The sequence below is a fragment of the Cervus elaphus genome, chromosome 12, assembly GCF_910594005.1.
Source record: "Cervus elaphus chromosome 12, mCerEla1.1, whole genome shotgun sequence".
Taxonomy (NCBI): domain Eukaryota; kingdom Metazoa; phylum Chordata; class Mammalia; order Artiodactyla; family Cervidae; genus Cervus; species Cervus elaphus.
Genome location: NC_057826.1, coordinates 51,178,451 through 51,203,036, shown reverse-complemented (window position 1 = coordinate 51,203,036; position 24,586 = coordinate 51,178,451). Strand labels below are relative to the sequence as shown.

At 34.5% G+C, this 24,586-nt stretch overlaps 1 protein-coding gene across 2 annotated transcripts in view; it reads left to right on the top strand.

The window, feature by feature from the left end:
• The window catches only part of ICE2 (interactor of little elongation complex ELL subunit 2), a 60,984-nt gene that overhangs the window by 6,159 nt on the left and 30,239 nt on the right, over positions 1 to 24,586 (top strand). For both annotated transcript variants that reach the window (XM_043920413.1, XM_043920412.1), the window contains exons 4-10: positions 3,109 to 3,370; positions 4,244 to 4,363; positions 13,810 to 13,947; positions 14,555 to 14,671; positions 14,851 to 15,010; positions 15,960 to 16,141; positions 23,570 to 24,569. In XM_043920413.1, the coding sequence (XP_043776348.1) occupies positions 3,109 to 3,370; positions 4,244 to 4,363; positions 13,810 to 13,947; positions 14,555 to 14,671; positions 14,851 to 15,010; positions 15,960 to 16,141; positions 23,570 to 24,569 (1,979 nt within the window). The remainder of the gene's footprint in view (positions 1 to 3,108; positions 3,371 to 4,243; positions 4,364 to 13,809; positions 13,948 to 14,554; positions 14,672 to 14,850; positions 15,011 to 15,959; positions 16,142 to 23,569; positions 24,570 to 24,586) is intronic.

Below are 24,586 nucleotides of genomic sequence, written 5' to 3'. Positions count from 1 at the left end.
AAATAACATATTTGAGAAAGTATTAATACCTCTGTTTATGCTACTTTCAACGTGAGGTTTTTAATTCAATCCTTCTCCCTCCACTAAAAGATAAAAATTTTGCCTTTTAAAAAATTAGTTTCAAAAAAAAAATTAGTTTCTGGTTATAGATATTTATAACTGAGTTTTAAGGCAGCAAAAGGGAAAGTAGCTTCAAATACAAAAAAAGAAGAAAAAAATTTTTTAACATGTTTAATGTACATAAGTAAATCAAATTCAGTGGGTACAGGTAGACTTGAGATGGGAGCTAGAAGCACCATTTCCAAATGCTACTTAAAGAAGCTACCCAAACCAGGAGACTTTAAAGTACAGGAAGCAAAAAGTTTTGAATTCTGCCTTTTTTTCATAGAAGCTTAAGGTAAAATAGGAGAGTGGGTAGTTGACAAAATGAAGGATGAAAACTTCAAACTATCAACTTAAATTAAATATAATGCTGTAAATGTGGATAGAGAAACCCTGTCAGATGCTTTTGGCTTGCTCCCTGATGAAGATTTTGACAGCACTGCACACAGAAATGATCTTGATGCGCTGCCATTTCATTCTTTGCTGAATGTAGCCAATTTAAACTGCTAGAATTTCTTGACATTCCTACTCTGGCATATCTGAGTCAGCATCTTGTTGCTGCAGCAGCTTAATTAAATTTGCCAGTTTGTGCCACAAGGACAGACATGTTCTCATATTCAGAGAGACAGCTGTGAAGCAGTATTGTTAAGAGTTGCGGACACAATACTGTTAGGTTTGAATAGCTCTCAAGACATTTTCTAGTGAGAAATCAATTTGCTGTATTACATTTCTCCCAAGATCAGCAGTTAATATTCATTTTGTTAACCTAAAATATGCTTATTTTTTATGCAGTTATTGGAGAAACTTTAGTAGCTAAGTATGTCTTCACCTGTATTATTTTCAGAGCCAATCTAAGCATCCTTATTTTAATTTCCAATATTCTTTTTCTGTTCACTAACCTGCCCTCTTGATTAGTTTTCCATACAGAGTTTAGTTCTAAAAGAGTAGTCTTGAATATTTTGCTTACTGGGGGGCCTTTTAAGTCTTTTTTTTTAAAGAATTTTGAAATTTTTACCGTGTTTATTCTAGTATTTTAAAGGTGATCTAAAACACATTAGTGGTAGTTTTAGATGGGGTTTGACTCACCCTTCATCCAGACACAGATGTTGGTAATCCTCAGACTTATGAGGCTGAAACTTTCCTACTTTGCATGACAAATGTTAATAAGAAATAAGACACCTCTTTGCTATGAATTAAAATTCATAGATATTAGTAGCCACAGACATAATACTTTAAAATAATGCTTTACAAAAAAAAATAAAAATAAAAAAATAAAATAATGCTTTACATAAATGTGAAATAAAAGGAAAATCATTTTTGTCGTGTACTATAGTAGATGCTACTGCACTAGAAGATTTAATGAAGTAGTCAGATGCACCAGCTAACATGAATAAAATTGGATTTAAGATAAACTATATCACAAAAAAATCATAAAAGTAAAATTTATTGCTGGATAATAATAATGATACAGTAATAATAACAGACCACACTTATTTGTATATGAGAAGGGAAAGTTTGAAATGACTTCTGAATGTTGTGCAGGACACTACCACACATTATAAAAATCTAGTGTTCTTGACCTCTAAATGCCTTCTATTCTTCTGTTTTGGGAAAACCCAGATACATGCACAGGCTTCCAGAATGCTCTGAGGGTTAATACTGTTAGATTGAGAATCATTGCTCTGGATATTTCTTTCCCCTCCGCTTTCTTCCTCTTAATCCCTGATTTTCATATCCTTAGGATTCTCTCCAATCACCTATTCAATATGTTCAGTTTGGAAACCCTAGGTCTCCATAGTCACATTGTATTGATGTACGTATTTACTTCTGTTTCTTCCCCATTCATTTGTCTGATCCACTTGATTATAAAATCCTAGAGAGTAGAGACTTACCACACTCAGCGTTAGTTGTGTGGCTGTATGTCTACTACCCAGCATAGGGCTGGCATATGGTAGTAGACACTCAAAATAAATACTAATGAATGGAGGAATGAGGAATGAATCAGCAGACATTCATCCTTTCATTAGTTTCCCTTCCTTTTGGTTATTGTTGTTTAGTTTGGAACCAAATCATAGGGTACGATTACTGTGGTGGAAATTAAAGTTGCAGAGGCTAAGAGAATGTAGTTTTGTGTGTGTACTTTAAGACTCTTATGAAAAGTGTAGATTATAACACTGAATAGCAGTAACAGAGACAGAATATGTACCAGGTAAGAAATTTGTGTTAATGTACCTTAACTGGGATAATAAGGTGATTTTTTTTTCAATTGGGGGTGGCGTTTTGTAAACAAATACGGTAACAGGTTCTCTAGCTACTCGCTACTTTTTCCTCTAGTGCATTTCACTATAGATAGGCCAAGACTTCCTGTATGCATACAAGACATTTCGATCGACTCAGCCATGTGCATGAGTGGTAGAGGATTATACAACTTTTTTCAAACAACCATTGCTTCCATAGAGTATATCCACACGGTGTTCAAGCTTTCTTTTTAACTCTTGAGATAATAAATGCAGGGGAAACCTGAAAATTTAGAATTTCAATGAATTTGTGAACTGCAGGTTTATGACCTCATCCTATCCTGTTCCTAGTGGCTTTTGTTCAGTACATTAACTGATATATCTTATTGAAGAATTTGAGTATTAAAAAGCAACTTGCATTGTAATAAAATGTGAATCCAAAATACCTGCATATATAATTGGCAGGAGTGATTAACTCTTCTTCAGTAAAGGAGAGAAACTTCCAAACTGAATAACTTGTTTAAGAATATGCCTCTTCCTCTCCATCAGGTAATTGAAGGTAGACTTGTGATATGATACTATCCTGCAGAATACTTAATTTATACTAAATGGCTAAATATCAAAATGCAGGTGGCAGAGTTAGATAATAATCCAGAGTTTAGTCTGTTAATCACTCTATATTCTCCCTGGTGATTGAGAATCATGAAGTTTCATGATAGTAATCTTCTTATGAAAAGCACATATTTGTAAACTGTATTTTTTTTTCCAGACGTATAGGAGAAAATTTGAATGCCTCAGCAGGTTCTGTAGGAAATGAGCCGACAGTTAATTCAGCAGCTCAAGCAAAGGAAAAAGTTAAAACCACAGTTGGAATGGTTCTTCTTCCAAAACCAAGAGTTCCTTATCCTCGTTTCTCTCGTTTCTCCCAGAGAGAACAGAGAAATTATGTGGATTTATTGGTTAAATATGCAAAAGTCCCTGCAAATTCCAAAACTGTTGGAATAAATAAAAATGACTACTTGCAGTACTTGGTATGTATTCTATTCTTCAGCTTCCATAAAAAATATTTAAAAGTTAGAAAGTATTTTAAATTTGCTTTTTAGGTACAATAAATATCATTAATAAAAATTAAAAATAAAAGGAATTTAACTGACAATATTAATGCTTTAATTCATAGTTAAGGCATTTTGCTCTAGTTCTGAGTATATTTCACCCTAGTTCATGTTGAGTACTAGTAGTAGAACTTTACCTTGAATCACTTTAAAATTTTTGTGTAATTATTAAGTAATTTCTGAATTCTCAATTATGTGTTGCTGTGTTGAACATCACTGTTGCAAACTCATTGTTCATATCTGTGATCACTTCCTTGAGATAAATTCTTAGAACTATAATTACCAGATGAAAAACTATACATGTTCTTAAGGCTTTGAGCTGCAGTTACACATGAGCAAATCGTTCTGCAGTAATTTTAAACCAGTTTGTATGTACCACTATTGTACAAAGGTTTTTCCAGAATATCTTCACTAATACTGAACATATGGGAAAAAATGGCAATCTTTTGCTTTATATTATAGTGGTTACTAATGAAAATAAGCACTTTGCATGTGTTTATAAACCATTTCTAATTCTTGTTTTGTAACTTGCCTGTTCATATGTGTGCTTATTTTTCCATTTGAGTGTTTGTCCCTTTTTATGTTAATTCAGAACATTTTATTAAATTAATTTATTAATTTCTGATTGTAGTGTTAGTCATCAGCTTTTCTCTTTTTGCAGTTATCTGTGATTTCTGCTTTGGAAATGATCATTTAAGTTCAAATTATTAGTGCAGTGATTGAGAAGTGATTGTTTTTAACCAGGTGTCTTATTCCAAGATATGTCTATTTTTTTTTTTTTGTCAAAATCAGGATATGAAAAAACACGTGAATGAAGAAGTTACAGAATTCCTAAAATTTTTGCAGAATTCTGCAAAGAAATGTGCCCAGGACTATAATATGCTTTCTGACGATGCTCATCTCTTCACAGAGGTAAAGAAAAATCACATTTATTTAAGCTGCCAAGTGATAGGCAATAGCAGCATTTTAAAATGTGTGATGATTTTCCAAAAGTATGTATTAATGTTATCAAATTAGAGACCAAATTGTATATAGGTCTTTTATTCATCATGTATTTAAGTGATGGAAATACTAGAAATAATAACACCTCAAAATCAGACACTGCTTTTAATGCTCTAGCTACTGTATTTGAATTGTATTTTACTCATATGGGTGATCTGATGTGATGAACTGATTTGCCTTGTGAGAGAATGGGATTTAAGGAGTTATCTTAGTCCTTAAAAATCTGAATGATCCTTTAGAACTGAGTCATAAATTTGTGTTCACTATCCTCATGGTAAACAGCCACCAGATGATAAATTTCATCAGATAATTTTTTTCTTATTAAATTATTCATGCAGATTTGTTAGCAAAAAAAAAAAAAAGCATGTAAATTGCTCTGCCTTGCAACCTCCCATCATTTAGTGGACATAGTAAAAATTTAGAGTTGTAGTATTCATCTAGAAACATCAACCCCAGTCTGAATTATTTTTAAGCCTTTAAAGCTAGTCTCTGTACAAATCAGTGTGATAAACTTAATAGTATTGAACTCTACACTTAAAAATGGTTAAGATGTAGATTTTAAGGGTATTTTACCACTTTTATAAAATAAGCATGTTTATTAACAAAGTACATTATTTGATAGCTAGCAATCAGCTTTAAGTCTTTTTACCCAGATTGACTTAGCAGCACATTGTCTTGTTACGTTTTACATCTCACCCCAAAGACTCACTGATATTTATCTAATTTTTTATTGTTTTCAAATTTTAATTTTATGCTATGAAATGTAATGTACCTATGGAAAAGTATTTAGAGCAAATATATATATATAGCTTTCCAACAAATAATTTTATAGTGAACACCTTTGTGACTCTTCCAAGTCAAGAAGTAAAACCATTAACCTGGAAGCCCTCTGTGTTACCCCCCTAAATAATGTTTCCCTTGTTGAAGAAATAATCACTGTTCCAAGTGACTGGTTTGATAATTTCCATGCCTTAAAAAAATTTTTTTTGGTCGTTCAGGCTTTCTTTTGTCTGTTTTTAAATTTTATGTGAATTCTTTTTTTTTTTCAATATTTATGTATGTATTTATCTGGCTGCGTTGAGTCTTAGTTGTGGCACATGGGATCTCTGTTGTGTCATGTGGGATCCTTCCTGGCAGGGCATAGACTCTCTAGTTGTGGCATTTAGGCTCCAGAGAGTGCTGACCTCTCTAGTTGCGGCGTGTAGGCTTGGTTTCTCCGTGGCCTGTGGGATCTTATTTCTCTGGCTAGGGATCAAACCCACATACCCTGCATTGCAAGGTGTTTTCTTAACCAGTGGACCACCTGGGGAGTCCCCGCTTTTGTACTATGTGAACAGAATTCTTGTTTTACTCAATAGTATGTTAGTGAGTTTCATGTATATGTATGTGTGTAGTTGTATTTCATTCATTTTCATTTCTGTACATTATGAATGCACATAAATAGTTTATTCTGCTGATCAAAATTTGGGCTGTTTGTACAGACAGAATAGACTTACGGACTTGGGGAGAGGGGAGGAGAGGGTGAGATGTATGGAAAGAGTAACATGGAAACATACATTACCATATGTAAAATAGACAGCCAATGGGAATTTGATGTACGGCTCAGGAAACTCAAACAGGGGCTCTGTATCAGCCTAGAGGGGTGGGACAGGGAGGGAGATAGGAGGGAAGCTCAAAAGGCAGCCATAGGTATATGTATACCTATGACTGATTCATGTTGTGGTTTGCCAGAAAACAACAAAATTCTCTAAAGCAGTTATCCTTCAATTAAAAAATAAATAAATTTTTAAAAATTGGGACTGTTTCTAGATTTGCACTATTCAAGGCAGTGCCCCTGTGAAAATTGTCATACATGTCTCTTGGTGTACATGTGCACACATTTCTACTGGATATATGATTAGGAATGAAATTGTGGGTATAGAATAGGCACATCTTCAACTTCAATAGATAATGTTAGACTGTTTTCCAAACTGGTTATGCCACTTTACATTCTACCCATCAGGTTTTGAGAAGATTTTACTCCATATTCTCAGCAAATTGATACTTAGTCATGTTAATTTTAATCACACTAGAGGATGGGGTGCTATGTACAAAAGACTGTATACGTTTTCATATGTCTTTTGGTCATTTCTTGTGAATTGATTGTTCAGGGGTTTCCCTTTATTCTGCTGGATTTTCCCTTTTTGTTGCTGATCTGTGGGAGTTTTTTGAATATTCTAAATGCAGAAGTTTTATGACTTGTATAGTAGTCCCTCCTTAAACTCAGTTTCACTTACTTTCCTCAGTTTCAGTTATCCACGAGTGGAAAATTGCAGAAATATCATATTGACATATCATTTTGAGTAGCATGATGAACTCTCTCAGCTTCCTGCTTCAGCCCACCTGGGATGTGAATCATCCTTTTGTCTAGCCTCTCCCACCCATGAGTCTCTCTGTAAACCCCTCGGTTATCAGATGACCATTGAGGTGTCACAGTGCTTGTGTTCAAGTCACCCTTACTTAGCTTGATAATAACCCAGTAGTGCCAGTGTAGTGACGCTGGTGATTTGGGTAAGTCACAAAGAAGCCACAGAGTGTTTCCTTTAGGTAAAAGGTGAAATTTCTCAACTTAGTAAGGAAAGAACAAAAATCACATGCTGCAGTTGCTAAGATTTACATCAGAAACGAATCTTCTATCCATGAAATTATAATGAAGGAAAAAGAAATTTGTATTCCATTTTGTTGTCCCACCTCAAACTGCCCAAGTTACATCTGCAGTGCTTAGTTAAGACTGAAGAGACCTTGATTTTGTAAGATATTTTGAGGGCAGAGGCCACATGCACATAACTTATTACAGTATCACTATAATTGTTCTGTTTTTATTTTATTGTTTTTAGTCTCTTACTGTGCCTAATTTTTAAATTAGATTTATCATAGATATATAAATGGATTGAAATGATATTTGGTTTTACCTACGATTTCAGACATCCACTGAGAGTCTTGGAGTATATCCCCCCTGGATAAAGGGAACTACTGTATACATAGGAAGTTTTTTCCTTTACCTGATAAAACAGTTTCTTTTAATCTGCAAGTTACCCCTTCATATTTTTTTTCCCTTTAACTATCTTTTCAAGAACCTGGATCATTTGACCTGTAGACTTTCCTACAGTCTGGATTTTGATAATTATATATTCATAATAATCCTCAGTATGTTCCTCTCTGCTCTGTATTTCTTAGAAATTGTCAGCTGGATCCAAAACTTGATCAGAATTATAGTCTTGCCAAAGGGATTGAACATATAGATGGTGGTATATTCTTTAATCAGGTGACACATAATGTCTGATTTTGAGATGTTAGGAGCTATTGAGGTTTAATGCCTGGATTCATTGATTCACTTGGTCTGCAAAATTATAAGATTCTAATTGCATCATTTATTTTTATTCACTAGTTGGAATAATTTTATAAAGATATTTTTCCTCGTCTACTGTTTGGCTTCCCATTTCATGTAGCAAAAAAAAATGCTAGCTTCTTTATCAGTTTTCAAGAACATAATTGGCCCCATCTTACTTTACAATGGTGATCACTGTTTTTTGAAAAATATCATTGAATAATGAAGATAAGTATATTTGATGGGTTTTAGTCCACTGCAATTATCCTTTTTGAAACTCAGATAATACCAGCTTTGAACAGTGATGGGTTCTTCATACTGGCTTTGAGTCACTCTAGTAGTCTTTGAGGCTTGTTTTGTAGAATACCTGACCAAGCCCTGGAATCAAGAATCTCCTAGAGCCTTAGTTTGTAGTGGTATTTCAAGACTACAGTCTGGGCACTGGGGATGCTCACTGCACCTAGGTTAATCAGTGTTTCTGAGAGCATTTCAGTTTATGGAGATAGAAAAAGTATATTTTAAAGAAAAAAATGGACTTCCCAGGTGGTCCTCTGGCTAAGACTCCATGCTCCCAGTGCAGGGGGCCTGGGTTCAGTCCCTAATGAGGGAACTATATCCCCCATGCCACAACTAAGACCCGGCACAGCCAAATAAATAAAAGTTTTTAAAACTTTTTATTTTGTATTGGTTTATAGCCAGTTAACAATGTTGTGATAGTCTTAGGTGAACAGTGAAGGGACTCAGCCATACATGTACATGTATCCATTCTCCCCCAAACTCCTCTCTCATCCATGCTGCCACCTAACATTGAGCAGAGTTCCATGTGCATGTTCTTGTTGGTTATCCATTTTAAATAGATCAGTGTGTACATGACCATACCAAACTGCCTAACTGTTCCCTACCCCCAGCAACCGTAAGTTTATTTTGTAAGTCTGTGAGTTTCTTTCTGTTTTTTAAGTAAGTTCATTTGTATCATTTCCTTTCAGATTCCACATATAAGGGATGTCATGTGATATTTCTCCTTCTCTGTCTGACCTATTTCACTCAGTATAACTCTTTCTAGATCCATCCATGTTGCTGCAAATGGCACTCTTTCATTCTTTTTAATGGATGAGTAATAGTATTCCATCATATATGTGCACCACATCTTCTTTATCCACTCCTCTGTCAGTGGACGTTTAGGTTGCTTCCATGTCTTGGCTGCTGTAAACAGTGCTTGCAGTGAACATCGGGGTGCATGTATCCTTTCAAACTGTGCGTTTTCTCTGGATGTATGCCCAGGAATGTGATTGTAGGGTCATATGATAATCCTGTCTCTCTTTCAAACCAACCTGCATTATTATTTCATATGGGCAATATTTGTCTTCATTTAACTACAAATTTGGACCTTTTTTCTACCTTTCCATCTCCTCTTACTTTTCACATATACATTCTGAGATCCTCTTCATTATTTCTAAAATGCTTTATGCTCTAGATGTTCCTTTCGTGAAGATCTCCTGGTGGTGAACAGTCTTCTTTTTTGTTTACCCAGAAATATTTTTACTTTGTTCTCATTTTAATAAGATAGCTTTAGTCCATACATGGTTCTAAGTTGACAGTTTGATTTATTTCTCAGTGTTTGATGATATAATTCTCCTGTTTCTGACTCATGTATTTTTATTGAAACATGTATTGTTTAATTGTCAGTTTCTTTTAGGGAATCTGTCTTTTCTTTCTGACTGCTCTTTATTTTTGATGTGTTACAGTTTCATTACAATGTATTTTAAAAAAAGAAAATCCTACTTGGTTCATTGTGTCTCTTGTATCTGTATATTTAAATTCATAATTAAGTCTTTAAAATTCTCAACCATTTTCAATTAATTGCTTCTTTTTCATTTTCTCAAGTCTCTTTCTGGGATTCCCAAACTTACTAAGTTTCAGTCTGTCTTATATTTCTCTTTTTTTGGTATAACAAATTTTACCATTTTAACCATTTTTAAGGATCGTTCAGTAGCATTGAATACTTGAACACTGTTGTGAATAGATTTTCATCATTCATTCCCAGACTTTTCCATCTCCTCAAACTGAAACTATATTCGTTAAATAACTTATCATTTGCCTTCCACCCAGTCCCTTACAACCGCCTTTCTACTTTTTATTTCTATGAATTTAACTTCACTAGGTACCTTATATAAGTGGAGTCATTGCAGTGTTTGTCCTTTTGTGATTGGTTTATTTTCCTTAGCATAATGTCTTCAGAATTCAACCATTTTGTAGCTTGTGTGAGAATTTCCTTACCTTTTTTAAAAATTCATTTTAATTATGGTAAAATACAAATAACATTATATTTACTGGCTTAACCATTTTTTAAATGTGCAGTTCTATAGTATTAAATACATTCATATTTTTGTATGGCCAATCTCCAGAACTCTTTTCATCCTGTAAAACTGAGACTATCCCTGTTTCTGAACTGTTTCTATTCACAACACTTCTGAAACCATTTATGTGGGATTTTTCCCTCATACCAACCGATTCTCCAGCTCGAGACACTGAGTGTAGGGTTTCCCTGACTCACCCCTGCCTTGAGTTCAATAATTAGGTAGAATGGCTTAGAGAATACTTGCTATTTCCAGTTTAATATAAAGAATACAACTGAGGAACAGCCAAATGGAAGAGAAAGATGCATAATGCAAGTTGTGAGGAAGAGGCAGGGAGCTTACATGCCCTTTCCAAGCACACTACCCTCCCAGACCTCCCTGTCTTCAACCCAGAGGCTCTCTGGATCCCATTCTTGAGATTGTTGAGGGGGCTTCTATGGAGATTACTTAGTGGCATGCTTGATCAAATCATTGGCTGCTTGTGACTAGCTGCCTCTGGGCCTTTTGTCATCTCATTAGCATAAAGAAGACATTCTTATCACTTAGGAGATTCCAAGAGCTTTAGGAGTTATGTGTCAGGAATAAGGAACAAACACAAACTAGTTCTTATTGTATCACACACCATTTACTTTCTGTCTCTAAATTTGTCTGCTATAGATACCCCCATATAAGTGGAATCATAGTATTTGTCTTTTTGTGATTGACTTACTTTACTTACCATGATGTCTTCAAGATTCATCCAGCTGTAGTGTGTGGCAGAACTTCCTTTCTAAGGCTGCATATTCCATTGTATGTATATGGACATTTTCTTTATCCATTCATCCATTGATGGAAACTTGATTTGCATCTGTTGTGAATACTGCTGCTGTGAATGTGGGTATACAGATATCTATCAAGATCTCTGCTTCTCAAGCATTAAATGTAGCACTGTCCTGTTCAGCTGCCTACCTAATCTTAGAACTCGTTGAGACATGCTCTCAAGCCTCTTCATGTATTTCTTACTGCTCACTGCTCCTGTTTTTCTTCATTCCAGGTATTTGGAGTTTGTTTATTTAGTTATGGTTCTTGGAAATTCTTCTCACTTTTACCAAGCCCAGCAATGTGTGAAAATTGCTAGTTGTAACCTAGCCAGCATCTAGTGTTATTTGAATAGGAGTGCTGTTCAAGATACTACTTTAGCATATCGCCAGAAGTAGTGTCTGTTAAATGTTAAGCTTGAAACATGTATGAAAATGTATTTTCTCTCTCTGGAGCATAGTCATTTTCATCTTTCTTCGTAATGATGTGTACATGTATGTGTTTTTGGTGTTTTTAATTTTCAAGATACTTTGAGTGTTAAATAATATTCGTGGGTGGGTGATAGGGATCAGCATGAATCTCTTAAACTCATTTGTTCACTCTTAGTTGTTTTTCCAACGTAAGTAAATTACTAATTAAAATTTTTAAATTAAATATTTTAAATAAGATCTTTTGGTTACTTAATACCTACCAGCTGTGAAATACCTTTAAAACTATGTAATATATCTGAGTATAAGTATAAAACTGTCATAGATTTACACTGAATTTTTCTCTTGCCATGATTACGGAGTAAACTTACTTAACGAGCACTGTGATATTCAACAGAGTTTTACCAAGAAAGATGTTAAGATAAATATCGAATCAGGATAATCTGTATGTCACATAGTTCTTATATATTGCTTTCTTTTGCATGTTCAGATTTTTGTAATAACTACTTTAGGACAGGAATGTTAGGGGTGAAAGTTGACTAATATTATAAATGAGGAACAAAGATATTATGCAAATATGAGTTTGCAGTTAACTAGGTTTTTTGTGTTGTTGTTGTTGTTAACATTTATTTGGCTGCGCCTGTCTTAGTTGTAGCATGTAGGATCTCGTTCCCTGACCAGTGATCAAACCCAGACTCCCTGCTTTGGGAGCACATACTCTCAGCCACTGGACAACCAGGGAAGTCCCTTGACTCGGGTTGTTAAAAACAAACAGAACTTCCCCATGTTATCCTACATGTGCCTTAATTGCAAGTAGTGTGTGTGTGTGTTAATTGCTCAGTCACGTTCAACTCTTGCGACCCCATGAACTGGAGCCTGTCAGGCTCCTCTGTCCCTAGAATTCTCCAGGGAGAATTCTCCAAGGAGTGGGTAGCCATTCCCTTCTCCAGGAAATCTTCCCAACCCAGGGATCAAACCCAGGTCTCCTGGATTGCAGGCAGATTCTTTACCATCTGAGCCACCGGTGAAGCCCAGTTGCAGATAATATCCTGAATTAAATATCATAGTCATTATTAAAAAGCGTAGAATTGAGGGGAAAATTGTGAAAGATAGCAGGGAGAGAGGATTAAAGAAGAGAAAAAGAAACTGTATGAAAATTGGAGTAATGATACTGATTTGTAATGACACATTTTATAAATGTCTGAAGGGAAAGGGGATATAAAATATAAAAGTATACTTATTGCTAAAAGCTTTTGTGATATAAACTATATTCTAACAGGTTCAGATTAAAGTTCATTGAGAGAAGAAGAAAAAACACATCCATTTGGTCCTCCATATCTGCCAGCTCTGCGTCAGTTTATATGGATGGCTGATGGTACTATATACCATTTTATATGAGCCATTTGAGCATCCTCAGATTTTGGTGTCCATGGGCAATTCCATAGATACCAAGAGACACTTGTATCTTAGAAGATAATGTAGTGTGTATGGTTTTACATTATAAGTCCCCTACCCCCTCCAAAATTGCTGTGCTTCTTTGAGTTATTTACATGTCATCACAGGTGGCATAGATCCTATTTAGGTGAAACAGTGAATTTTCCTTCCTCATTACATTTCCTTGTAAGTCATTAATATTTTGAGAACATTTTGGAGAGAAGAAAATACAAATTAGTTATAACCTTTCTCATTTAGTTTTTAGATTGAAGATTAGAATAACCTGTAAAATAACTACTTCATTAATTCATTGTGCTTGGGACTCTTTTTAGGGTATTAAACTTATTTCTAATCATTCATGTAGCTGATTTTATTGCCACAAAGTGTGAAAATTTTCACCTGTCTCTATTTCTTTGACAGTTTCTTAAATAGCATAGAAAATATGTCTTCTCTAACTTTAAATTCTAGGGCTTCCTTGATAGCTCAGTTGTTAAAGAATACGCCTACGATACAGGAGACCCTAGTTCAATTCCTGGGTTGGGAAGATCCACTGAAGAAGGGATACGCTACCAACTCCAGTATTCTTGGGCCTCCCTTGTGGTTCAGCTGGTAAAGAATCTGCCTGCAATGTGAGAGACCTGGGTTGGATCTTTGGATTGGGAAGATCCCCTGGAGAAGGGAAAAGCTACCCACTCCAGTATTCTGGCCTGGAGAATTCTAATACAATTGCTATTTTTAGTATTATTAAACATCATTTTTTAAAGAAATTAAGCTAAAAAGAATTGTTGTGAAAAATAAGAGTTTGAGTCAAATAAAGAATATACAGTATGCCTGAGTTATTAGAAGTTCAGTTAATGAATGAGGCTCATATTTGAAGTAAATAATTATATAGTCATATGTAACTAAATTATTTTTGTTGCATTGTTAGAGAAGTACAATGAAAATGAATTTCTCTTAATTTTTAATTTTTAGCAAATTTTAAAAGCTTGTATTGAACAAGTGAAAAACTATCCAGAGTTCTATACTCTCCATGAAGTCACCAGCTTAATGGGATTCTTCCCATTCAGAATAGAGATGGGATTCAAGTTAGAAAAAACTCTTCTCGCATTGGTAAGGTTTGCCATATGAAAATAAAAATAAATATATTTTTGTCTGAAATATCATCTATATTTCAATAGAAACATAATTTAATTATATTTCAGTATTTATGCTTAAATTTTGAGCAGTAGCAAGATGTCATTTTTAAAATATGCAATATAAATGTGTCCCCTTTTATTGTATGGCTACAAGTATTTGATGTTTTAAAAGTTATTACTACCAACTTTATTTCTTGATTTTCTTAGTTTCCATCTTTTTTAATGTTCCTGAATACAAGCAAAAAGCCCCTTTAAAGGATTTTACTCACAATTATATTGGAAGTATGTGTGTGGCGAAGATATCTTCTCTTACACCCGGTTATGACTTGTACTGAATAAAATAAGAGGTTAGAATTTAAAGTGACAGAGAAAATTCCATGGCATCCTTATCTTGGATCCTTTTTTTAAAAACACATATATGGTGATTGTTAAGTAAAAACATGAAAATCTTGTCTTAAGAAGGCTCTAAATTTGATAATTTACATTTAGTAGAATGAAGAATTTTAAGTTTAATGAAAAGATACCTCAGGAAAAAATACGTCAAGATTTCTCTATAAAACATTCATTTTTTTCTTATTTAGGGAAGTGTAAAATATGTGAAAACAGTATTTCCTTCAATGCCTGCAAAGTTGCAGCTGTCGAAAGATACCATACCAGCCGTTGAAACACCAGAACAAATAGCTGCAGCTATGCATTATGTAAGTAGTAAGATGGTTTTGGATCTTCCTTAAAACTTTATGAGGTAATCTTCTTTACCTCATAAAGTTCATGTAAACTGATTGTTCTAAAGTACCCTTTCTTAATTTCTCCTTTCTCATGACTTAGTCAAAGTTTCCAATAAGTATAATCAAGTAACAAGTTTTATGTTGTTTTTCAGGACATTAGTAAAGACCCAAATGCAGAGAAGCTTGTTGCAAGATACCACCCTCAGATAGCTTTAACTAGTCAATCATTATTTACCTTATTAAATAATCATGGACCAAGCTACAAGGAACAGTGGGAAATTCCAGTGTGTATTCAAGTAATACCTGTTGCAGGTGTGTGATTTGCCATGTCAAGTAACGCTCTCAAAAGAGTCCAAACAGTTCTCTTTCAGCTCTCTAAATACAGGTGGTCATTTGTCAAATACAAAAAGCTTAAGTTTTGATTTAAGGAGGATGTATACTTGACAATTATGTTCAGGAGAACTTTTTAATATATAGTGCTGCTCTAGAATTGACTCTCATAAGTGAGTTATTAGATCTACAGGACCTGTATGCATGCTAGGTTTGTGAGAAGTAGAAAAAAAATTATAATTTAGGGTGGCCAGAAACATATGAAATGGGAAAGGTTGTTCTTTCACTGAAATGAATGCAATATTTTATTAGACAGCCTCAAATGGATTAGTTTCCAGGGCTTGTTTACTTACCAATTATTGGAATTCAGATTTAAAGTAAGTCTATACTTAAAAACGTTAAGATAATTTCTCTCTTGACGGTAAAATTAGTATTTGAACATGAATTCTGTATAAAATATTATTTCCCTTCTGTTTTTGTTCATATTTAATAGATTTTTGTATCTTCTAGAATTAATATTCTTATATATAATAGCACAATTCTAGTAAATGAAGAACTATGTCTAAAAATAAAACTACAGATTAGTGTTAAATATGATATATTCTCTGGTAACCATTTTATCACAAGTATAACTCAAGAGTAACTGAGTAATAATGACAGTAAAAGCATAATATTAATAATGAACAACAGAAAACCCTCTAAAAACTTGTTAGAAACAGAACATATTTTTTTGCCAGTAAGAATCTCTTGCCCTTAGATCTCTAAGAGTCTTTCAATTTCTTCATGTTCAAGGCACGTGTATGGGACGTGTGCTTCCACTTTCCTATCCTGTGTCTCTTTGTTTAGTAATTCTTCTGTTGTACATCCTATATTGTTTTATTTTTATATGACTACTACAAACTAATCACTCCCATTCTTTTTCTGTTTTAAGGTTCAAAACCAGTTAAAGTAATTTATATTAATTCACCACTTCCCCAAAAGAAAATGACAATGAGAGAGAGAAATCAAATCTTCCATGAAGTTCCCTTAAAATTCATGATGTCCAAAAATACATCTGTTCCAGTGTCTGCAGTATTTATGGACAAGCCAGAAGAATATATATCTGAAATGGATGTATGTAACACTTTCTTTTTTTTTGCCTTAAGAGAATGTACTTGTTTATCCTTTTAAAGTGTAATGTTTTACTACAAGTCTCTAAATCTGGTAATTAGATTAAAACTTAAAATTGAACCCCTGGTGGATCTAGACTTTAGACAGCTAATTTAACCTCCTTCAGCCTCAGTTTTCTTCTATTATGGAAGAAAGATGATAATACCTGCTTCATAAAATTACTGTCAGGATTAAATTTGATACTTATACATAAAATGTTGAGCACAGTCTTTAGTAGTATTTATTATATACTAAGAGCTCAGTAATGGCGGTCATTGTGGTAATGGTTTTATTTAATTGGTTTCATTAGTATTCAATAGTTTTTAGGTATGAAAAGGATCAGATGAGTTTGATTGATGCAGAAAGTATTTAGCCGAATTGTTAATCCTTATTAGTATATACTTATTATCTGTGTGACCCTAGGCAAACTACATAATCTATCTGTGTCTAGTTTGCTGTCTGTAACATGGATATCATGATAACCTGGGCTTCCCAAGTGACTCAGTGATAAAGAATCTGCCTGCCGCTGCAGGAGACACAGGTTCCATCCCTGAGCAGGAAAGATCCTCTGGAGGAGAAAATGGCATCCCACTCCAGTATTCTTCCCAGGATAATCCCATGAACAGAAGAGCCTGGCGGGCTACAGTCTATGGTGTCAAAAAAGAATCAGACACAACTGAGCATGTAGGCACACATAATGATAACCTAACTCGTAGAATTATTTGAGATTAAATGAGTTAATGCATCTAAAGCATTTAGAACAGTGCTTCGCGTTTTATAAATACTAACCTTTATTATTTTGTGTATTGTAAAATATTTTCCCGTGATTATTAGAGTAAGACATTCTATTTTACAAAACTTTTATTTATCTATCCCACAAATATTTATTGAGCAGATACTATTGCATGCACTAAGGATACAACAGCAAATAAAAATGAAGTCTCTTTTTTCTCAGAATTTACATCAGTGTCAGGACACATAATTGAAACAGTATCAAAAACAAATATTAATAAATGCTATTCAGAAAAATGGAGCAGGTTAGGGAAGAGAGATGAGAATAGGATTCATGATCAGGGATGCTTTTCCAAGGAGAGGAAATATGAAAAAGGACTTGAATAAAATGAGAGTGCAAACCAGATTAGAAAATAAAATAGGAAAATGTTGTTCTTATTTACACATAAGAATTCATACTATTTTAAGAATATTGACCTTTTGTTTTTCATGTTGGCCTATATTTTTTGGTTTACTATTTGCCTTTCAATGTTTTTGTGATGTGTATGTCATAAAGCACTTCCAACTTTTCTTAAGTTTTTATAGGTTGTTTTCTGTTTTGTTTTACATTTTAAAATCTACTTAAAGCTTACATTGGTGTGAGATGAATGTCAGTAAATAACAAGTACTATGAAAAAAATGAAGTAGGTTAAGAGGGATAAAAAATGACGGAGTAACTTCTTTCAGTAATGGCAGGCCAGATAATTTGGACCATCCATTACTGATGTCAACTGAAAAACACTGTACATATTATATAAATTTATTTCTTAGAATCATCAAAGACCTAACAAAATAAGGGAAACTTATAGGACTGAGATAGTAAAGAAAACTGGAATCCAGGTTGGTAAGCCTGTCACGTAGGGTAATTTTTGCCCTAATGATATTTGCCAGTTCTGAAGAGGCAACAGAAAATCTGCTTTTTGGCAGCATCACAGGACCAGTCACTTTTCCACCATGAGCTTGGACTCTGCAGGGCTGTACCCCAGGAGTAAGGATGAACCAGAAATAAATCTGCTTTCTCATAGATTGTATCCTGGGTTTTCAGGCCTTGAACTTGGATTCAGATGCTTTTGGATTGCTGGTATCTCTAGATACCTAGCAAAAGCGAGTGGAAATAATTCTTAGAGGAACAGAATAACATTTTGAGCTTCATATTATTTCTACAAATAACTTTCAAATATAGCATCCAGAAAGCATTTAAAGATAACTAGACACTGAAGGAGACTGGATACTCTGAGCAAGAACCATCACAAACAATGATTTGAAAAAGAACTAAGTTAAAAAAATTTTAATGAAAAATATATCAAGTACAGTTAAGAATTCTGTAAAGATGGTTATTAGCACATTAGATAAAACTGATAAGAGAATTAATAAACTGAAGTTGGGTCTGAAATAACTATTTGTAATGAAACAAACAACAAAAAGAAAATATGAAAAAAAGAAAATATGGAGAATAGGGCACAAGGTACAGAGAATATAGTGAGAATGTCCAGCATTTGTATACTTTCACCCAGAAGGAAGGTTTAAAGGGATAAGGGGACAAAACCATACTTGAAGACAAAAACTCCTCTTAAAAGCCACCAAAGAACCAAAAGGCGCATTGCCTGTAAAGGACTGAGCGTTAGACTGGCAAATAACTTCTAAACAGCAACGATGGAAGCCAGGAGACTTGTTGGGACAGTATATTGTGGTGGGAGAAAACAGCCAGTGAAATATCCTTAAATAATAAAAAATTAAAAATATTTTCAGGCATTAATAAAAACTGCTTTTGCTACTTGCAGACCCTCTCTAATGGATGTTCTTCGTTGTGGTGGTTAGTTGCTAAGTCATGTCCAACTCTTTGCAACCCTCTGGACTGTAGCCCTCAAGGCTCCTCTGTCCATGTGATTTCCCAAGCAAGAATACTACAGTGGGTTGCCATTTCCTTCTCTGAGGGATCTTCCCAACCCAGGGATCGAACCCACGTCTGTTGCATTGGCAGGCAGATTCTTTACCACTGAGCCACCAAGGAAGCCTGGATATTCTTTAAGCACAAGGAAAAAGAATCCCAGATGGAAAGAGGATGGTGAAAGATGTAAGAATAAAAAAAGTGAAGATAATGTGGATGGACTCTAATTTGTAGGTGAGTGCAGGGACACTTAGGACCTCAACATAGTTCTGAGATGACCTGGGTCCTAAGAACTCGAGAAACTAACCAACCAAAGTTCCTTCCAAGACAGAAGACTTCACTCAGGAAAAATCATTAGTGGTAAAGTCTGTATTGAGCAGAACAAGGACATTAAAGGTAAAGGAAAAATAAGTTTTCAGACAGTTGTAGTAGAAGGGAATAGAGGCAGCAGATATTAGAATGTACTAAAGATTTTATATGCACACGAACACAAACCAACCTTCATGCGTGCATACACATCTAGTGGTGACGCTGAGACGTGGCCTTAGAGCCATGAGTCTCTGAATGCTGTCCTGGGACAGTCCCACACAGAATTGTTCTACAGGTAACAATCTGAGCAGATAAACCCATCTCAATTAAACATGAGAAACAAAAGGATTGTTGATGGAAGTTCTTACAAAGTTATTAGAGGAAAAAAAAGATGATTGCTGTAACATTTCTACAGTCAAAAATAGAAAGAAAGATGTACCAACAGAACAGAGGAAAGCTAATATGTTCATCCTTTGCCCTAGAATTCTCGCTTCTAGCAATGTAGCTCAAAGATACACTAAGAAAAGAATGAAATATTTGTGCAGGATATTCGCTGCAGCTCTAAGGTATTTATTGGAAACAGTCCTCATGTCCCTTAATGGGGTATTTATTAAATAAACTGTACATCTTCAGTGGCCTACTATGCAGCTATTACAGGCACACATTGCTTACTGTGCTGTTTTGGGTTTTTACAAGTTGTAGGTTTCTGGTAACCCTACATCAGGCAGGTCACTCATCGCCATTTTCCAACAGCATTTTCTCACTTCATGTCACTGTGACATGTTTTGGTAATTCTCGAGTATTTCAAAATGGTTATATTTGTTATGGTGATCTGTGATTTTTTATGTTACTATTACAGCTTGCTGAAGGCGCAGATGATAGCACTTTTTAGCAGTGAAGTATTTCATGATTAAGATGTGTATACTTTTAAAGACATAATGTCATTGCACACTTAATAGACTATAATGTAAATATATCTTTATATGCGCTGGGAAACAAAGAAAATTTGTGTGAGTCACTTTTTTTGTGATATTTGCTTTATTGGGGTGGTTTAGAACTGAAATATACAATATCTCCAAGGTATGCCTATAAAAAGAATCAGAAAGCTTTAGGTATGCAACTATAATATGATATCTAATATATATTAAGTGAAAATGGTCACTCAGATAATTTAGTGACTAAAAATTTATATCATGTTCAGAAAGAATTGCCAAAAAATCTTTAATTTCATTTAATAATCATATTGTTAATAATGATATTGCTGTTCTTATTTTGAACATATTAGTATGATAAAACGCATAAGTACTTATTTTTGTATTAGATACCAAGAATTGTAGCATAGGAGGTACAAATGCCAATCAAAGAAGCAAAAATCTTACAATAATACTGGAATTGTGTAAAAAAGATGCTGGAAGGTTTTCCTGTTGGCCAGAGATGTGTTAGCTTGACTGTCACAAAAAACAACTCTGTGGTACATGGAAACATATGAAATATGTTAAAATCCGTGAATTAAAAATAATATCTTTTTAAAAGACTGTTAGTCACCTTCAGAGGATGCTAGTGTATCAAGTCATTATTCTGAAAACTTTTAAAATTTCAAATATCTGTCTTTTCCAGTACAAACTATTTCATGGTAATGCTAGAATTTTACTGTCACCATTTTGCAGCTTCTAAGTGAATGTGAAAATGTTAGTCACTCAGTCGAATTCGACTCTGCAGTCCCATGGGCTGTAGCCCACAAGCATTCCTCTGTCCCTGGAAGAATACTTTCTCTAGGGAAGAATACTGGAGTGGGTCGTCATTCCCTTCTCCAGGGGATCTTCCTGACCCAGGAATTGAACACGGGTCTCCTGGATTGCAGGCATATTCTTTACCTTCTGAGCCACCAGAGAAGACCTTGCAACTCCTAATGAAATAGTAAATCTAGGCAGTGATCATCATCAGTGACTGCTAAAATCATTAAAAGATCAGGAAAGAATTTTGATAGAATAGGTTGTTGACACTTGATGAAGCAATGGAGCAATTGTAGTATCACAAGAAGAAAGATAAAAAACATCATTAGCCTCCTGATTGAAGTGGGAGGTATACATTACCACATACAACATTCGAAGATTTTTTTTAAATGTGCCTGAATCTGATCAAGCTACTAGATCATTTAATAGGAAATGTAGGGGAAGCATGTGTTAAATGATATCATAGGGATGCAAAATCCAGAATATGGAAAATTCCACAGGATAACTGATCTAGTTTCTTCTACAAATATCTGGTGGATATGGGAATTGGAAGAGAGTAAGGGAGAGGTTTTTGACAAAGAAAATTGAGAGAAATCAACCAAATGCAGAGTCAGGATCTTGGTGGAATCCTTATTCCAATAAACAGTTGTAAAAAGAAATGTATCTATCAGACTAGAAAATTTTAACACCGATTAGGTATTTCATGACATTAAGGAAGTGTTAATTTTATTGATATAATTAATATGTTTAACAGAAGAATCCTTTTATAAGCACATATTTACAGGTAAATACCATTTTTAATTTTACCCAAATTTGTTCTGTCAGGGGTGAGAACATTGTTTTTCAGTTCATTAATTTTGGTTTTATATTTATGAAATTTTATTATTTTGAATATATTATTCTTTACCTATTTCTTGAAAAGGCTATGAATGATACTTCTGATTTTTAATATTCACTGTTCTCATTTTTGTTACTTTTTAAATAATCAGTAATTATCACTCTAATTTCTTCTTTTACCTAACAATTTGGGCAGTTTTAAATTTCCAAGTGCTTGCATTTATTATTGTTTGTTGACTTTTTCCTTAATGATTTCTAATTTTATTTCCTTCTAAACAGTCAGACCTTAGTAGATTCTGCTTTGTACTCTATTGATATTTTCTTTGTGTATTAATTTGTAGTCCGTCTTTGGAAATACCGCTTCGATCCTTGGGCAGGGAAAGGTATATCTTTGTAGTCTATGTGTCTGTTTTCAGTCATTCATGTACCTGATTCAGTTATTAAATATTCATACTTTCTACATCCCTTTCTTTACTTACTTTGAAACAGTGTATCATTGACCAAGTACAGTTGTTTCTTTCAAATTTTTCTTTTATTTTTCAGTTTTGACAATTTTATTTGGCATGTCACAAATCATTATCTATTCATCATGGATTTCATCCTTTTTCTTTTAGGTTTTTTTTTTTTTAATTCAGTCGAGCCATGTGGCTTGTGGAATGTTAGTTCTCTGACCAGTGATTGAACCCATGCCCTTGGCAGTGATAGTACAGAGTCCTAACCCCTGGACTGTCCGGGAATTTCCTGGACTTCATCTTTTTTTCAACATAGGATTCCTTTTTCTATCCAATGCTTTTTGCATTGACTTTTCTCTAACACTTAATATTGTTAGTCCTTCTTTCTTTCTTTCTTGATGTCATGTCCCATTGTTTCTCCTTGAATCTTTTTGTGTAAGAATGCCTCACGTAAACAGTGTATAGCTTTATTTTATTTTTTTTACTAAAAGTGGTATTATTTAGTGACAAACTGCTATGATTGACTATACCAAGAAATTTTCTATATATAATTGCACTTTTAATGCTTAGAACAAACCTAAGATGATGACCCTTTTATCATTATTTTACTGATGAGGAAATTGAGTTTCAGAGAGGTAATTTACACAGATCTTTTTTACTGCCTGAGGCTGTCAGAATATTTTTCTCTTAAATCCTAAGCTATAAGACAATTTCATGGTGTTTATCTAAAATACTCTGCCAGACTGAGGAGAGATTTTGCTACTTGACAAGACAGTTTATTCCTGAATAAATTAAAACTGTCTGGAGTTCTTCCATGACTAAAACAATACGTTAAAAACTATAACCTTCAATGGCTTCATGTCCCAAGATACAGTAAAACCATTTCCTATCCATTTTTCCTCATACTTTTGAGAGCTCTTTTCCCTGAGTGAATGTGTGAAGAAAGGTACTGATTGATGTTAGAGGCTGGTGACTCTTCCACAGTTGCATTCGTTTCCTTAGAGTGGCAAGAGGCTTTTCTCCTAGTCACCTAAGTCCCTGCAAGAGCATATAAAATGGGTGTGAAGGGAAATCCACTGCCTTCCTGTTTGGCCTCACATTTCTTCTTTGAGGTGCTACCTGTTTTTGATTAGTGGGAATACCTCTTGAGATGTAGTAGTTCACAAGTATTTCCCGTTTCCTATCGTATAGCAACTTGGAAAATTTTTCTGTGTTTCGTCAACATTTCATTGGGAAGATGAGGGTAATCGTTGCTAATACTTTGTCAAAGCAAGAACCTTTCAAAGCCATTTGACTTTTCTTTCTCCTTTTAAAGAGTATGAACTATGTTTGTGATGGGTCACTGATAGGTGAGGGGTGGCCTAGAATTGTTGCTAATAGTTTGCCAATATATTTTCTTAAGATATCTTATGAAGTTAACGAGTGCCGAAAAATTGAGACCCGAGAAAATTTGGATCTGGAGTTTGATGATGATGTCACAGAACTTGAAACTTTTGGAGCAACCACCACCAAACCATCAAAGTCACCAAGTCCAGCAAGTACCTCCACAGTACCCACCATGACAGATACGCTCACAGCCCCCAGCATAGCAGACACATCTGAGGCACCAACTTCACCAGACATTTCTGCTCATTCTAGAAGTTTATCTCAGATTCTGATGGAACAGTTGCAGAAGGAGAAACAGCTGGTGACTGGTATGATAGACAGTGGCCCTGAAGAGTCCAAAAATAAAGATGATCAGAGAGTTATACCATGTGGTGAGAAGGTAACAAATTCTGACAAGTCTTTGGTGCAAGATAGTGACTTGAAAACATCTGATCCCTTACAATTAGAAAGTTCTATGGAAATTGAAACCTCTAATAAAAATGATATGGCCACTGAAATGGAGAGTGTTGATGAAAGAGTAAATGTTCTAGAGAACACAGACAATAATTCAAAGGAAAAGACTGTTACATCAGAAGCAGCTAATGCTGAAGATGTAGTTCTTGACAGTAGTGATACAGATGAAGACTGTTTAATCATTGATATGGAGTGTCAAAATAATAGTAATGGAAAGACAGCTGAAGTGGGTTCTAATTTAAGTTCTAAACCAGCTAGTCTAAATTCTTCCTCAGGACAGACTTCTGCAGGAAACCAGACCAATAGTACTTGTAGTCCTGAAGAGTCATGTGTTTTAAAAAAACCTATCAAACGAGTATATAAAAAATTTGATCCAGTTGGGGAAATTTTAAAAATGCAGGATGAACTCTTAAAACCAATTTCCAGAAAAATACCTGAATTGCCCTTAATGAATTCAGAAAATTCTAAACAGCCTCCTCTTTCTGAGCAACCCTCTGCTCCGTCAGATGCCTCTAGCTGGTCGAAGTCTATCTGGCCTTCTGCCTTTCAGAAGCCAAAAGGACGTAAGTAAATATTTACA